The sequence below is a fragment of the Nomascus leucogenys genome, chromosome 8 (genome assembly GCF_006542625.1).
Source record: "Nomascus leucogenys isolate Asia chromosome 8, Asia_NLE_v1, whole genome shotgun sequence".
Taxonomy (NCBI): domain Eukaryota; kingdom Metazoa; phylum Chordata; class Mammalia; order Primates; family Hylobatidae; genus Nomascus; species Nomascus leucogenys.
In genome coordinates, this window is record NC_044388.1 from 47,697,823 (window position 1) to 47,716,177 (window position 18,355).

An 18,355-nucleotide genomic window follows, 5' to 3' on the forward strand; every position below is an offset into this window, starting at 1 on the left:
CTTCACATATTGACATGTGCTTTTTTTTTTTTTTAGAAAGAATATGAGAAAACAAAGAGTCAGAGAGAGATGGAAGAGAAATATATTGTTAGTGCCTGGTACAATATGGTAAGAAAATAGTGCTTTGGAGCATAATGAAAACTTCAATGAATATGTAATACTTATTATATTCCCTTTACTGTAGAAGTCACTCTACCAAATGAATCTGAAAGTAATTACTATCCTAACATACACTAACAGAATCTTAATGCTATTTCTGAACTGAAAAGCAACTATGAGAACCACTGTAAACAGGGTTAGAGCATTTTGAAAACATTATTTCTAGAGGATAGAAAGATAAATGTCAGTCTAATTTCTGTCCCTCGAAGACTTTATTGTAAGAGAAGGGACATTAATACCATCTAAACACAGATGTAATAGTTCTTGTTTTGTGGGATTATTTCAGTGTCTTTGCAGGATGGTATTTGATTGAGGGTAGTTTATCTCATAGGGTTTGGAAAATGTTTACAATGTCAGATCCTGAACTACTGCAGGTTTTGAAATTGAATATTCCAACACAAAAACTAATGCTCATCAGCATCCTGGTTGGGATGTGAATAGTTATGGATTTTAAAGAGTGCTGCACTTCTGAAGTATTTTTTCAAGACTTTCTGTCTTCCTTTTGTTTTTTGTTTTTCCCAATAAGACTACTTCTGCCTTTAAAAAATGTTAGTTGGCCGGGCGTGATGGCTCACTTCTGTAATCCCAGCATTTTGGGAGGCCAGGCAGGCGGATCACAAGGTCACAAGTTTGAAACCAGCCTGGATAACATGGTGAAATCCTGTTTCTACTAAAAATACAAAAATTAGCTGGGCATGGTGGGATATGCTTGTAATCCCAGCTACTTGGGAGGCTGAGGCAGGAGAATCGCTTGAACTTGGGAAGCAGAGATTGCAATGAGCCGAGATGGTGCCATTGCACTCCAGCCTGGGTGACACAGCAAGACTCTGTCTCAAAAAAAAAAAAAAAAATTGTGTGAGGTAAGAAATGGGACCAGATTCCATTTATTTATTTACTTGTTTTTGTGATAGAGTCTCGCTCTGTATCCTAGGCTGGAGTGCAGTGGTGTGATCTCAGCTCACTGCAACCTCCACCTCCCGGGTTCAAGCGATTCTTCTGCGTCAGCCTCCCGAGTAGCTGGGACTATAGATGCCTGCCACCACGCCCGAATAATTTTTGTATTTTTAGTAGAGACAGGTTTTCACCATATTGGCCAGGCTGGTCTCGAACTCCTGACCTTGTGATCCACCTGCCTCGGCCTCCCAAATGCTGGGATTACAGGCGTGAGCCACCGCGCCCAGCCCCAGATTCCTTCTAACATCCCACTGTGACCCTGTAGCTCTGTTACTGGCACAGTACCATTGTTTTTGTTTTACAGTTATAATTGATACTGCCTCTTAAAGGTTAGTGTCCCTGGCCTCTGAACACTGTGATTTGATCTTTGTCAAAAATTCATAAATTTCATTATATATTATTTTCACATCTGTATTTGCCTTGGTCAAAACTGCATATCTATGGCTGGGTGCGGTGGCTAATGCCTGTAATCCTGGCACTTTGGGAGTCTGAGGCAGGCAGATCACCTGAGGTCAGGAATTTGAGACCAGCCTGGCCACAACATGGTGAAACCCCATCTCTACTAAAAATACAAAAATTAGCCAGGCGTGGTGGCACGCGCCTCTAGTCGCAGCTACTCAGGTGGCTGAGGCACAAGAATCGCTTAAACCCGGGAGGCGGAAGTTGGGATTGCACCACTTTACTCCAGCCTGGGTGACAGAGTGAGACTCTGTCTCAAAAAAACCAAAAAACAAAACCTGCATATCTAAGATTTTATTGCAATTTAAAAACCAAAGAGGAAATCGTATCAGAGTTAGAATACGATTATTGACAAATATAGGTTATGCACGGTGGCTCACACCTGTAATCCCAGCACTTTGGGAGGCCAAGGTGGGCTGGTCACCTGAGGTCAGGAGTTGGAGACCAGCCTGGCCAACATGGTGAAACCCCATCCCTACTAAAAATACAGAAATTAGCAGGATGTGGTGGCGGGTGCCTGTAATCCCAGCTACTCCAGAGGCTGAGGCAGGAGAATCGCCTGAACCCGGGAGGCAGAGGTTGCAGTGAGCTGAGATCACACCACTGCCCTCCAGCCTTGACGACAGAGTGAGACTGCGTCTCAGAAAACAAATACAGATTTCTTGAAAATTAAAATTCGAAAAATAGAAAAAATAAAACTATATATTTAAAGAAATTCTCTGGGAATTAGTCCTAACTTTTAAACTATTCTGTCTCTTCCCCGTCCTCCTGGAAGCTTAGTGTTAGCAATCTAGGAGCTCTGCATTTCAGGCCTTATTAATAATTTCATATTACTATTATTATTTTTTGAGACGGAGTCTCACTTTGTCAACCAGGCTGGAGTGCAGTGGTGCAATCTTGGCTCACTGCAACCTCCGCCTCCCGGGTTCAAGCAAGTCTCTGCCTTAGCCTCCCGAGTAACTGGGATTACAGGCGCCTGCCACCACGCCTGGCTAATTTTTATATTTCTAGTAGAGACAGGGTTTCACCATCTTGGCCAGGCTGTTCTTGAATTCCTGACCTCGTGATTCACCCGCCTCAGTCTCCCAAAGTGCTGGATTACAGGCATGAGCCACCCCGCTGAGCCCAATAATTTCATATTCTGGATTGATTTTTATGACTTCACATATTGTGTTTCTTATGGAGCCAGACTGATTTATTCTGTGAAGTGGTGCTAAAGAATAGTCCTAATTTCTTTTTTTTTTTTTTAACAGAGTCTTGCTCTGTCACCCAGGCTGGAGTGCAGTGGCACGATCTTGGCTCACTGTAAGCTCCAACTCCTGGGTTCATGCCATTCTCTTGCCTCAGCCTCCCGAGTAGCTGGGACTATAGGCGCCCGCCACCACGCCTGCCTAATTTTTTGTATTTTGTTTAGTAGAAACGGGGTTTCACTGTTTTAGCCAGGATGGTCTCGATCTCCTGACTTCATGATCCACCCTCCTCGGCCTCCCAAAGTGCGGGGATTACAGGCATGAGCCACCGCACCTGGCCAGAATAGTCCTAATTTTTAACTCTTCAGAGAGTGAAGGAATAACTCCAAATAGACTCCCAGAAGTTATGTTCAGATAAGTAAACCATCATGCTTACATTCAGAAAGTTCTGCTTCTCAGGTAACTTAAATGGAAATGGAAATGATGAGTGCTGGGAAGAGGTATTAAGTAGCTCAGAGAATGCCCTTGTAATAGACTGAGGCCTTTAACCTGTGTGAAGAATTTGAATAAGTTGCTTGAAATGTGAAAGTGGAAAAATGAGAATATTTAAATAAAATACAAATTTTAATATATGTAGCCAAATGTATAAGTTAAAGATTACCAATAAATATTTGTCAATTTTATTCAAAACTTTAAATGCTCTGATTTCAAGTTGAGTTTAAAAACATGTTTTAGATTTTTCTTATTTGGAAAATATTATGTATTTGGATTGACAGGATAGACTGAAATTGTATTAAAAATGCAAAGCTGAGGTTGGGCGCATGGGCTCATGCCTGTAATTCCAGTACTTTGAGCGGCCAAGGTGGGAGGATCTCTTGAACCCAGGAGTTTGAGACCAGCCTGGGCAACATGGCAAGACTCCGTCTAAAAAAACAATGAAAAAAGATAAAACAATGCAAAGCCATGACCTGTTTTCCCTAGAAACTAGCTAGTGATATATCTTCCAGCCTTCTGTCTTCTGCACATCCTTCATTACATCCCGTAGTTTGGCTTTTCCACCTGGCTCTCCTTTTGCCTCTTGATTGCTTTTTTCTTCCTTGCTGCCAGCTTCTACTTATGCCCAGCAGTTTACTTGCATTCAGTCACTGGTGAGATTAAACAACAGCTCTCAGTTCTTTCATTTTTGTTGTTGTTACCGTTTTTGAGCCAAGTTCTCGCACTGTTCCCATGCTACAGTGCGGTGGTGTAATCACGGCTCACTACAGCCTCAACCTCCTGGGCTCAAGCGAGCCTCACACCTCAGCCTTCCAAGTAGCTGGGACTATGGGCATGCCATCATGCCCAGCTAATTTTTTTATTATTTTAGAGAGGGGGTTTCTCGTTATTTTGCTAAGGCTGGTCTTGAGCTTCTAGCCTCAAGTGATCTTTCCACCTTAGCCTCCCAAAGTGCTGGGGTTACAGGCATGAACCACGATCCTGGCCATCTCTCAGTTCTTAATGTTTCTCTGGCCAGGATTCTTCATTGTCTTATTAAATGAGTACCAAAAAACTGCTTTTTTCCTGATCTACTCGTAGACTTCTGCCTTTAGTAAGTAGTGTCATTATCGTATTCTTGTCATTCCTCTGCAGTCAGGGAGTGCCCTGGAGGTTTCCTCCCTCCTGTTAAGATGCTGTGGGTCCAGCAGTTGCCTCCTCTCCCTTCTAAGTTAGTAGGCGATCCTTCTCCTGTCTTCAAGAAGGACCCCCTTCTCTCATTTGGGCCCTCTGTTGTGGACTGTCAGGAAGTTTTGTTAATTTGTTTGAGAATACAAGTCTGCCTTGAAGTGAAGAAAAACAGCATGGTGGTATGTACATTACCTAGTGTGACTTTCCACCTTAAGAAACAACACAAGCATTTGTGTTTTTCATTCTAAATAAACCCTGTGATTTCTACCACTGGAGTGAATCAACTGCTACCAATCATGCTCTTTTCCCTGGAAAAAAATCACTTTCTACATTTAATTTGAAAGGAAGTATGATTGAGTATGGGTAATGTCTGTCTCCATCATCTGCTGTATTGTTTATTGTAAAATCAGACAACTAAGCCTGAATTTTTCCAAAAGAAAATTTGTGCCTAATTGTGGGAACTAAAATGCCTCTATGAGATTTTAATCTATAGCGAATAGTATTAACATTCCTAGTTGTGCTTTATGATACAATGTAACAAATTCTGCATGATGAAATTTTCTTTTGTGAAGTATGTTCCACTATTTTTTCATTGATTCCTTTTTTTGTTTTAATGTTGCAGGGAATGACTCTGCATAAAAAGGCAGCTGAAGATAGACTGGCAAGCACAGGCTCAGGGCAGTCGTTTCTGGCGAGGCAGAGGCAAGCAACCAGCAGCAGAAGATCATACCCAGGCCACGTGCAGCCGGCCACAGCAAGGTAGAGAAGTCGTGCCCCTCAAACACAGATACCTGCACCCACAGCATACTTCTGTTACACACAACAACATTTCAGGAAACTCAGCCAGCTTATTTTTTGTTTCTCTTCTATGTCAGTACTTAGTGTTTCTCATTTTGAGGACTTTTTCTCTCTCCCATATCTTTGTTTTAGTTTCTTCGGTTTTTGTAGTCCTTTCAGTTCTTTTTAATGTGCCAAAAATTTGTACATGTTCAATTAAAAATGTTGTATAATAGTGTAATACTTTTCTTTATATGAAAATGTCCTCTTCCTCAAAGGTGTAGGCTTTGTAATGAATTAGATTTTCTGCCAATAATTGATATACAATTTATATTCTTTATTGTGCCTGTGTGTTACCATGCTTTATAAGAATGTCTTTGTTTAAAGGGAATTAATCTTTTTATGATGTATTAATCTGTGTTTTCAATTGTTTTCCAAGTACAGTTCAAATAACTTGCATATTTACTATACAAAATGGTTGACAAGTGTTCTTTTTGCAAAGACGTGAATACATTGGCAGAGTTGCTAATCACATCTTCCCTAAGGCACCTGGTAGAATTATTTGAGGAAAAAATGAGTTTTCACATTGTTTTATAGGAAATTAAATTTGTCCAAAGATTTGGAGACTATTTTTAAAACATAAATACATAAAATTTCATTATTTCCTGCCATCTTGTTTGCTGGCAGAAGTGAATGTTTGGTGAGGTTATTTTGGGATAAATTACAAAAGAAAAAAAATCAGGCACTGCATTAATTTCTTGTTCTTTTGGAATATCTTAGTAACTGAGGATCATTGTCTAGCAATGTGGTTGACATACCTTCAGTTGCTTTCCACATCTAAAAGAGTTATCTTTCATATATGTACAAGTTATTGGTAGTCTTATTTTTGGGCTGTTTGTTGACTTATGCCCCATTTGTTTTACTTGTTCTTTAATATAAACCCTTCCATTTTTTAACAATTCCTAACACTTGACATCTTAATGTCAGTCACTAACATTAGTAACTTCTTGTATGTTATATTATGGCAGACCTCTTTATGTTTTTTCTCACATCTATCTGCTAGTCCAGGAATTTGTTACTAAATAGATTTTCTTGGGTATTTGGTTGCCTCAAAGTGCTTACATTTGTTAACAGACTGTAAACCACATTTATTTACATTGATGAATGGGCTGTTGAGTAATCATTGTAAAGCACTTTGTATATATAAGGTGCTATATAAGTGTGAAATATCATTCATTTAAAAATGAAATGCCTTCTAACTTTCCATATTGACTTATGTATTTGGTCCCAAATTATATTTAAGTCTTTTTTCTTGCAATATAGCCCATTTTTTGAAAGCAAAAAATTTCTGAAATTAGGTCATGGTATTTTTTGTTTATTTTTAGGTTAGGTCACTTAATATAGGAGAATGTTTTCTCATGTACTTGCTATTTGCAAGTTCAGGTTTCATTTAGTTCTTTATGTTAAATACGAATAAGTAACCTCAAATCAAGCTAAATGTAATTAAGAATTTTCAGAAACTATATTCAAGTGTTTGATTTTTAAATTCTTTCTTACTTTTTAATAAGAAAGATGACCTAAAAATCAGTAGTATTTGTTTGTCCTCAGAAGCCATAGTCGAAGAAAGATACTGGAGTATACACAGAAGTGGAGCCATACATTGTGCTAATTTTTTACGTTAAGTACAGAAGTCTGAGCACAGCATGAATGCTTCTGCCTGACAAGACCACAAAGCAGCAAAAGCTGGGGATAAATGGAGATAGCCATGAGTAGAACTGCTGTAGGGCTTCAGGAGGCTACGCAGACCTGATCACCTGGAAAGTTTCCAAAGTAAAAGATAAAAAACTTTCAGATGGTTCTTACCTCTACCCATATTTCACAAATAGCCTGAAGATCCAACTATTTTTAAAGCAAATTGGGGCCAGACGTGGTGCCTCACGCCTGTAATCCCACCATTTGGGAGATCTAGGCGGGGGTGGATCACTTGAGGTCAGGAGTTTGAAACCAGCCTGGCCAACATGGTGAAACCCCATCTCTACTAAATTACAAAAATTAGCTGGGCATGGTGGCATGTGGCTGTAATCCCAGCTACTTGGTAGGCTGAGGCAGGAGAGTCACTTGAACACAGGAGCCAGAGACTGCAGTGAGCTGAGATCGCACCACTGCATTCCAGCCTGGGTGACAGAGTGAGACTCTGTCTCAATCAATCAATCAATCAATCAATCAATCAAATTGGGATATGAGCACTGACCTTGGTAAGTTAAAATTTTGGGAAAATTGTACCTGCAGAATATGATGGATGAAAACAAGAGTCAGGCGCAGTGGCTCACGCCTATAATCCCAGCACTTTGGGAGGCTGAGACAGGTGCATCACCTGAGGTCAGGACTTCCAGACCAGCCTGTCCGACATGGTGAAACTCCGTCTCTACTAAAAATACAAAAAATTAGCCAGACGTGTTGGTGTGTGCCTGTAGTCCCAGCTACTTGGGAGGGTGAGGCAGGAGAATTTCTTGAACCTGGGAGGCAGAGGTTGCAGTGAGCCGAGATGGTGCCATTGCACCACAGCCTGGCGACAAGAACGAAACTCCCTCCGTCTCAAGAAAAAACAAACAAACAAAAAAACAGTCTGTGAACTACTCACTGAATGAATTTTGTTCTGTGAGATGAGAGGTTTTCATTTTCATTTTCTATTTACAGCCCCAGTCCTAATCTCCTACCCATCCACCTACCCAGATATTTTTTCTCTATCTGGGTTGGAAAGGTGCCAGGCTTTTAGAGGGCAGTTTTACTTCTGACTTTTTTTTTTCCCCTGAGATGGAGCCTTGTTCGTCACCCAGGCTGTAGTGCCGTGGCGCGATCTCGGTTCACTGCAGCCTCCGCCTCCTGGGTTCAAGCAATTCTCCTGCCTCAGCCTCCGGAGTAGCTGGGATTACAGGTGCCCACCACCATGCCTGGCTAATTTTTGTGATTTAGTAGAGATGGTGTTTCACCATGTTGGCCAGGCTGGTCTCAAACTCCTGACCTCGTGATCTACCCACCTCGGCCTCCCAAAGTGCTGAGATTACAGGCACAAGCCACCGCGCCCAGTCGTACTTCTGACTTTTCTTCAGCATCTGTTGTATGCTATTATTTTGATGTTTACATTTATAATTTTCTTTTCTTTCTTTTTTTTTTTGAGACGGAGTCTCGCTCTGTCGCCCAGGCTGGAGTGCAGTGGCGCGATCTCAGCTCACTGCCAGCTCCGCCTCCCGGGTTCACACCATTCTCCTGCCTCAGCCTCTTGAGTAGTGGGGACTACAGGCGCCCGCCACTACGCCCGGCTAATTTTTTGTATTTTTTAGTAGAGACGGGGTTTCACCATGTTAGCCAGAATGGTCTCGATCTCCTGACCTCGTGATCCACCCGCCTCAGCCTCCCAGAGTGCTGGGATTATAGGCGTGAGCCACTGCGCCCGGCCTACATTTATAATTTTCATTCTCCTTTACTGTACCTATAAAATTTAGTATATTAGTTTCATTACATAGGAGAAATTATATTTCTAAACATTTTATGATGTTTAAAAACAAAACACCCTGTTGTAAAAAAAAAAAAAAATAGCTTCTGAATATACTTTAGGTATCAGAAAGCCAAGAATAAAATTTAGCTCTAATGGTGGCGACTCCATGTCCGGTGTCCAGATTTGGATAGGGTTTATGACATTTCCGTTTCTCTAATAATGATTAATGATTCCTCAGGAGATTCGTGATGTTGTATGGTCTATCTGGAAATTTAAAGACAGTAGGAGCTTTGCCTCATCGTGAGTGATGCTGTGCTGTATTTTTACAAACTCCCGCATACAGCACCTTCCTGGGGCCATGTTGGCTTGTGCAGTGGAGCTTGTCCAGGCACCAGCATGGAGCAAGTGCAGGGTTACTGTGTTGGGTTGGAGCACGCTGTCACCACAGTGTCTGAAGTCTTATAAACAGGAAGATCATTTTCTGTTTTCCTTCTAACCAGGGTGAGAAAATACAAAGTAAAGAACTAAAGAGTATTAAAACCTAGCATTTATGTTCCACAGTGTGTATTTTAGAAATTTGTATAGTAGTGTATAATATCTGAAAAGAGAATCAAGTATACAGTTGTACATATTTTTAAAGAACTTTGAAAAACTCCATCATATCTTTTACCATTTGTCTATTTGATAGTAATGCAGAAAAAGAAGTCCCTAAAGACCCCATGTTCCAAAATTTACCAAGATTGCCATTTCTATTAGACATCCTTAACCTGATATAAGTGTTTTAATTAGATTATTAGACTATAATAAGGATGAAATTGCTGTTTGTAATTTTGTTGAGGTTTTATTGTTAATATAATAAAAGCTCAACTGTACAAAATTAAGCTAAATGTTATCCAGTCAGAAACATCAGCCTGTGGCCAGGTGCGGTGGCTCATGCCTGTAATCCCAGCACTTTGGGAGGCCAAGGTGGGTGGATCACCTGAGGTCAGGAGTTCAAGACCAGCCTGGCTAATATGGTGAAACCCCATCTCTATTAAAAATGCAGTATTAACCAGGCATGGTGGCAGGAGCCTGTGATCCCAGCTACTCGGGAGGCTGAGGCAGGAGAATCACGTGAACCTAGGAGGTGGAGGTTGCAGTAAGCCGAGATTGTGCCACTGCACTCCAGCCTGGGCCACAGAGTGAGACTCCATCTCAAAAAAAAAGAAAAGAAACATCAGCCTGTATATTCCAGTAGTTCTCACAGAAGAACGAAAATCTGTGTTGTGCAAATAGATCAGTAGTGAGTGATTGTTAAGTGAAAGATGAGCTAGGTTAAAGAAAATATACATTTTATTGATGAGCCACTTTGCTATCTCTCCTTCCTTCCTTCCTTCCTTCCTTCCTTCCTTCCTTCCTTCCTTCCTTCCTTCCTTTTCTCTTTTCTTTTCTTTTCTCCTTCCTTTCTTCCTTCCGTCCCCTCCCCTCCTTTCCCTTCGCCTCCCCTCCCCGAGGCTGGAGTACAGAGGCACGATCCTGGCTTACTGCAAACTCTGCCTACCAGGTTCAAGCAATTCTCCTGCCTCATCCTCCCTAGTAGCTGGGATTACAGGTATCTGCCACCACGCCCAGCTAATTTCTGGATTTTTACAAAATACAAAGAGACGGGGTTTCACCGTGTTGTCCAGGCTGGTCTCCAACTCCTGACCTCAGATGATCCGCCCACCTTGGCCTCCCAAAGTGCTGGGATTACAGGCATGCATTACTGCGCCAGCCTCCTATCTCCTTTTCGAAAGTAGCAGTTTGGTTTATTCTTGTTTGCTAAGTAATCGTTTGAAATATTTTTCAGCCTCTCTTGCTCCCTCACAAAAATTCACCTGTTGTTTTAATGATAACAGCATGTTAAAAACTTGGAAGTCTTTATCCCAATGTAAGAATTATCTTGAAACAAAAATCTAAATTACTTCTAAAAATTCTCTTAACTCTGCATTTAGTCTCCTATTATCTAGATCTCTGACTCCAGGATAACTCCAGTTATCCCCAGTTGGATCGTGTGTGATTTATCTGAAAAAGCATCCACAACCCACAGCTAGTGGAAACCAAGCTAGTTTACAGCCACATGGATAAGAACATCTTTGTTTCTAAAGTGAGAGGAAAGTGCTTGGTGTCTTGCTTTTTGCTGAGGGCAAAATAGCAACATGAAGACAAAGTGCTTTTTGTTGTCTATTCATGAAACTGTAGGAGAATATTTTGAGTTTTTATTCTTATATTATGAAGGGATTCTTTGCCTAGCAGTGGCCGTCAAACTGATCTAGCATTGTACTTCTTAACAGTGAAGCCTGTGTGATACCATACAGTAGGATGAAAGACTATTCTGAGCAAAATAAAATGGGATGTCAGAATCTTTGAAAATTATTTTATCTTTTTTTCTATTTTTTCATTTTTATAAATTAGAAGGATTTTCCATTCAATAAGGATAATCTGTCTTCCTATAATTCTGTCAAAATGGCAGTTTCTTTTGGTAATTATCCAACCTAGTTTCATTACATTTAGAAGGAGGTTTCAGAGCTTATTCTTGATAACTATGATAGTGATTTGAATGTTTTATATCATGAAGTTTTTTCTGTGAAGAAGGCTATTCTCAATGTATCTGTCATCTAATTTTTTATTTTCTATCTATAAAGAATATTTAAATAATAATTGGTGTAGATTCCTTTTGTTGAAAATGTTTTATTGTCTAGTTTTAGCACAGAAGTCGTCTAAAGTTTTGCAGCAAATGCTGTTCAGTTCCCAGAAGACTAAAAAACATAACATAATATGCTGCTAACAGAGCTAATTTCCACCCAATCCCTCAAATTACCGAAGTATTAATATTTAGCTTCCTTTCTAGAAAACAAGGGGCAGCACAAATGGGGTGGCATCCATCTCTTTTAAATCACTGATGATTTTCTGGGGAAGTGTGTATAGATGATTGTATTTTTTAAATAGCCTTTTATCAAACCAATTCACATGTATTATCTTTATGACTATAGAAACTTACAAAACATATTTAATTAATGTTGACTTAAAACATGAGCATCCTTGGATTCTCCACATTGCACTGAAATGATAGAGAAAGAGACATTCGTTTGAGAAACAAGAGACCTGAACCTAATTATGGCAAGTATATGAGTTTTGGTGATTGTGGGGGGTTATAAATGTTTTCCTGTGATAGATAAATATATAGATATAGATCAGGAATTACTTGATGTCTCTTCAGAAGTTTTCTGTTTTCTTATAATTTCCAGTAATACTCTGTAAGACTCGGTTTGCATGCTGTGTGTGTTTGCATGAGTATAGAAACCTAAAAATGTAATGGAAGGCTATTAAGGCAAATTCATTCCTAGAAAGTGCAGTGGATCATTGGGATAAGAAATAGCCTAATTATAAACAAATATGCAGGCAGAGGGAAGTCCTAATACAATGAAAATTTGCATTATCTAAACAGATGTTCCCAAAGCAATAGTTTGCCTAAAATCCTCTGTATTACATGATTATTCAGTAAAAGAGTAAACAAATATCTAATTTATTTTCTAATTGTCCTTCCCTTCATTGAGTATTAACTGGGCGCATAATGTAGTTGTATATGTTTATTAGTAAAGGGAAAAACACTTATTTTCATTTTGAGACTGTTTGGCTAAAGCTGAGAAAGTGATTTTAGGTCGCCAAGGATACTATGATTTGATGAGACGAGAAGAAATCTGCGGTGGCTGAAGATCATGACCAACTTGGTGTTATTTAGATCTGCCTTATCTAGTTTGCAAGCCATAGGCTCAATTTTATGTCCCTCTTATTTACACACAGTAGCCCCACACAGTTTTGTTTTAAATGAAGGCAAAAGTAGACATTTTTAAAGTATATTCAACATTGCGCCATTATGTACCTGATAAAGGTGAAATCAGAGGTGTCCACGGCCTCAAAGTTTGGGCCCATGGGACTATCAAATCCGAATTATATCTACTTAGAGCTTAGAGGAGGAATTAGGTATCATGAGAAAAGCAGCTCCTACTTGAGAGAAAGAGGACTACCAAAGCATGTTGAGGCTTTAACGTGGGAGACTTCCAGGTAGGCATTACCACTCGAGTGGTAACTAACTTTATGAAGGAAAATAATTACTTTAGCAGTTATGTTGTAAAATTAATAAAAAGGACTTGTGTTTATTCTGGTGTATTTGTCAACCCATGGGTAGTGATTACTCCATGTACATTCTATAGTGTGTTTATTTTATTTAGTGTCTTAATATATAGTCTTTATATAGTATCTTAATATTATTTACTGTTACTTCTAGTCATTTATGTAGTATATTTTACTGCAAAATTTGTAGCACTTTACTAATATTAGATCATTATTTTCCCTCTTCCCCTCTACCTTTCTGGCATTTTCTGTTATAGTCAGGAATCTAAAGGTCTGAGTCTAGAAATCTGTTGGAAGCTGGGTTGGAGCTACTGGGTATGAGTTACTTTTTACATGTCTCCTTAAGAAGACTCTTTTATAATGTAATACTTAGAAGCCAGATCCTTTCAAACGCAAACACCCTTGAAACTTGATGCTTTCTGAAGTTGTATTCATAAAAATTATCCCATCTTACAGTTAATCAGAAGATGTTCTTGCCTTTGGTTTGCCTGCCTCCTGAAACACAAACCTGCAGATTGCCCCTAACTTCAGCAGTGCCTCCGTCACTGCATGTACCTAAAAGACAGGAAAGCCGAGTTCCGGGAGCTGTCAAGTCAGAGGATCAGGAAAATGGTGGGGAAGAGGTGACTGAAAAGGCAGGCACTAAAGATGGCAGGCTGCAAAAGCATTCTGAGTTCCCCTGTAACAGATAGATTTTCTGAACTTGGCTGTTTTCTTTTTTCTTTTTTTTTCTTTTGAGATGGAGTCTCACTCTCTTGCCCAGGCTGGAGTGCAGTGGCACAATCTTGGCTCACTGCAGCCTCCACCTCCCAGTTTCAAGTGATTCTTCCACCTCAGCCTCCCGAGTAGCTAGGATTACAGGTGCCCACCACCACGCCCAACTAATTTTTGTATTTTTAGTAAAGAGAGGGTTTCGCCATATCGGCTAGGCTGGTTTTGAACTCCTGACCTAAGGTAATCCATCCGCCTCAGCCTCCCAAAGTGCTGGGATTATAGGCGTGAGCTACCATACCCAGTGAACTTGGCCAAATTCTTACATTCATATATAGCAAAGTTTTCAGCTTGTCTACCGAGAGACTTTCTTTAGGAGCCAGGACTTCTACATTTATAACTTGAGTATATTAATATTCAAATCATAGTTCAAAAATACTGAAATACTTGTTTATTACATTACGTAAATATGGACACAATTACTGCCAAAGAATAGAGAGATTTGCTTATGAGAACATTCTGGCATTTGTTTTGTTCTGTTTGTAGATGAGAGACGTGCTTTTAAAGTACAAAACGTTTCTCTTCTACCTTACCCCCTGTTCTACTGACATGCTTTGCATAAGAAGCTCATCTAGAAGAGAGCAACGCTGGAATAGAGAAGTCTAGACCCTGGCCTTTGAGGGAAAGGACTGCTGTTTTTCTTTCCCAAATTAAAAAACTAAAAGTGAAACATAACACATAAGGATGAAATACAATGTTCTGAATGTCTTCCACTAATTAATTGTTGAATGATTAAGTCTCTAAGTATCTTAACTTCCATTGTCTTCTTGTTAACCTAGACAAGAGTAGATTATTCAGTAACCATATGTGACAGTTAAAATTAAGTAAAATTAAAACTATAGTTTGTCAGTGGCCTAGCCACATTTCAAGTGTTCCACAGTCACATGTGGATAGTGGTTACCTATCAGACAGTACAAGTATAGAACATTTCCAGTATTGCCGAAAATGCTATTCAACAGCACTTTTATTGCCCAGAGAGAAAATAAGGACAAAATAAAGGCAGTGAAGTAACTTATGACAACTCTGAGATTTTACCACCATACTTAGAGAAAGTTTTTCTCTTATAAAAATTAATACCAATCCTTTTTAAAGACCTTGGAAAAAATCAAAACCCCATTCCTTTAAGCTAGTCTTCAGTATATATTTTTCTAAGAACAGATTCTCAATACCTTATTTTTCAAGTGATAAAATCATTTTATAAATCATTTCTTAATATCTTCAGTGTTTTTTCCCTTTTTATGTACTCTTTTTAAATTGATATTAGCTGGGCATGGTAGCTCATGCCTATAGTCCCAGCTACTCCAGAGGTCGAGGCAGGAGGATCGCTTAAGCCCAGGAGGTTCAGGCTGCAGTACAGTCTGATCACACCTGACTGCACTCCAGCCTGGGTGGCAAAGCAAGACCCCTGTCTCTAAAAAAATATATAATATAAATTGATGTTATATAGTTAACATTTATCAGGCAAATTGATATGAATGCTTATTTCAAATAAAGATTGATACATTTCATGATATCCTTCCTTTTAAATTTATATAGATCTAATGAACATTGCCAACAGTTTTTTTTTTGTTTCTGTCCCTTAAACATTTCCCCTGAAAGTCCACCTTAAAGGTACATCAAGATGCAAACAATTTTTTTGTTTATCTTCATAACTTCCTGCTCTTATTAACTTGTATTATGAATCAAGTTAAGTTTTATGTATGAGGCATTTACTATTCCAGTGACTTAGCTAATGAAAACATTTAAAATATGTATTAATTTACTTGGCCTGTTACTAAAGTGCTTAACATAACTAAATGGATCTATAGTAACATGTCTAAATTTTTTAATGGAAATAAGGGACTAACCTAATCCTTTTGAGTCAGCTTGGTGCTTAGAATTATTTTGTTAGGAAGTCTTGATGCTTTCTTCTTTCTCTTTTAAGTTTTTGTAATCAAGCAACAGACTTGATCCAGCAGTGTCGAATTCCAAGCAAGTTATGATGAAATTCTTATTGTAGTTCAAGTACAGATGAGTAAGTGGTGTGACTTCAGTTTATTATCTTCTTGGTGACCTACTTTATTATGTGTTCTGTAGTGATTCATATTAGTTAAGGGACGTTTTCAATATGCTTGAAATAAGAAATAGCATTTTACTCTAAATACAAGAAATGACTGTACACAAATGCCAATCAGTGATTTGGGGGCCTTGTAATATTCTTAACAGCAATCTTTTATTTATTTATTTTATTTTTTTTTGAGACGGAGTCTTGCTCTGTCACCAGGCTGGAGCAGTGGCACGATCTCGCCTCACTGCAACCTCCGCCTCCCGGGTTCAAGCTATTCTCCTGCCTCAGCCTCCCAAGTAACTGGGACTACAGGCACACGCCCCCACACCCAGCTGATTTTTGTATTTTTAGTAGAGACGGGATTTCACCTTGTTGGCCAGGATGATCTCCATCTCTTGATCTTGTGATCTGCCCACGTTGGCCTCCCAAAGTGCTGGGATTACAGGCATGAGCCACTGTGCCCGGCCCAAATCTTTTATTTTTTAACAGCCTTAGTTATTTATAATTCAAATGCGCTAAAATATCATCGCTGTCATGAACTTTGCTGTTTACAGGTTCTGTGTAATTCAGAATGCTTTGTACTTAGAAAATAATTTCTAGGTTTATCTTGTTTTGCAGTTTTCAGGTTTTGACAATTGCCCACCATTTACAACACTCAATTTTTGATTATGAAATGAATAGAAAAATTCAAACATATCTAATAATAATTTGCCTTAGTTTGATTAATAAATTATATCAAAAAATTTGGGGATAGAAAGAGGCTTTTTTTTCCCCTGTAGTATTTTTAAAACTTTTTAGATGAGCTGGATGAAACCTTAGCACATTGGAGCTGGAGTTGTATTGACAGCCCCACCTCTGAAGCCTTATATTCATGTCTTAAGTACTATTGATTGTTCTGTGAATTGTTGTTAGTTTCATATTTGACATTGTAGTAATCCACCTTGCATTTTAGTCTTTGCAAAAAGGATATTGCTAGGTATATTCTTATTTCTGATTGAATATTGAATTTACATTTTTCACAATTTCATTCTTTGTCATTATAATCTAAAAACGATGTCCACATCGGACTTGGAACTTCTCACTTCAAAAATGAAATACAGATTTAGCAGTGTTGTACATAATGATGTCCAAGCATTTTTCCACCTGTTTACTGAGTTTTCCAACCATTTACTATGTGTTGAGATTGGTGGGTTTTCGTGCTGTTTTTCTGAGGTGAATGACTTGTTAAAGAGCCTCAGTAAGAAATTTCAACTAAAATCACAAAAACATAAAGTCCAGGAAACCACCAGAAGATGGATTTTTAGTGTTTTTGAAATCTTGTATTTCCTTTTGATATCACTTACTCATTTTAATTTTATGACTGCCAACTTGTTATGGTATTAATTATATGTATGTGTTTATATGTATGCATATAATATATGTATATGAAGAATAAAGTTAAGATTTGGTCAAACTATATTTTCCCATTCAAGTACAAAAATGTTTTCAAGGCTGCAAAAAGTGTACAGTTGTTAAACAAGTTGTAAATAAAGACTTGTATAAAAATTCAGCCTAGATTTCTTTTTTCTGCTCTTAAACTCTGACAAATGTACTTCATAATTGGTGATATTCTTCCACTCACCTTTGAGACTTGCCATTATGTCCTATCAATTTAAAGATTATGTCACTGGCTGGGAGCAGTGTCACATGCCTGTCATCCCATCACTTTGGGAAGCCAAGACAGGCAGATCACCTGAGGTCGGGAGTTCAAGACCAGCCTGGCCAACACAGTGAAACCCCATCTCTACTAAAAATACAATTGGCCAGGTGCGGTGGTTCATGCCTGTAATCCCAACACTTCGAGAGGCCGAGGCTGGCAGATTACCTGAGGTCAGGAGTTCAAGACCAGCCTGGCCAATGTGGTGAAACCCTGTCTCTACTAAAAATGCAAAAATTAGCCGGGCTTGGTGGCAGCATCTGTAATCCCAGCTACTCAGTAGGCTGAGGTAGGAGAATTACTTAAACCCAGGAGACGGAGGTTGCAGTGAGCCGAGATTGCGCTGCTGCACTCCAGCCTGGGTGAAGACTCCATCTCAATAAATAAATAAATAAATAAATAAATAAGCAAGTAAGTAAATAAATAATCCAAAAATTAGCTGGGCATGGTAGCATGCACCTGTAGTCCCAACTACTTGGGAGGCTGAGGCAGGAGAATTGCTGAACCCAGGAGGCAGAGGTTGCAGTGAGCGTAAGTCAGGAGTATTATTTGGGTTTTTTCCAGTACTGGTGGTAGATTTCATGTTGATTTAGGCTGGTACTTTATGTTTGTAAGCTGATTAGCCTTTGAGGATAAAAATGAAACATGGCTGCTTCTCTCTAGAGCTAGCACGTTGCCATGATTTTGCCACAGAGAGTATAGTATTCTTTGTGATAACTTAAGGTCACAATGTAAAGCATTGTTGACACCCTATTTAGGCAATAAATGCACTTTTCCTACCTTCTTAGATCCTTACAATTTATCCTTTTCCCCCAGCTTTCCCCTAATCATGGAAATCTGGCATCTCTGGTGTTATTTAAAATGGTAGTAGCAGAATGGAAGTTGATTATATTTACATTAAATAACAACTTGTTAGTTCCAAAGTGAAGTTAGCAGCAAAATAAAACTAGTATACATTTAGCCAAAATAGTACCCAGTTTAATGTCAGA

The 18,355-nt window shown here is 39.0% G+C and overlaps 1 protein-coding gene across 3 annotated transcripts in view; it reads left to right on the plus strand.

The window, feature by feature from the left end:
* The window catches only part of HOOK3 (hook microtubule tethering protein 3), a 134,143-nt gene extending 116,924 nt beyond the window's left edge, over positions 1–17,219 (plus strand). For 2 of the 3 annotated variants that reach the window (XM_030817209.1, XM_030817210.1), the window contains 2 exons: positions 37–108; positions 5,050–7,810. In XM_030817209.1, the coding sequence (XP_030673069.1) occupies positions 37–108; positions 5,050–5,190 (213 nt within the window). In that variant the 3' untranslated portion in view covers positions 5,191–7,810. Of the gene's footprint in view, positions 1–36; positions 109–5,049 lie in introns of all 3 variants that reach the window. The other variant, XM_003269653.4, reaches the window with a different exon arrangement.
* The last annotated feature ends 1,136 nt before the right edge of the window (positions 17,220–18,355 follow it).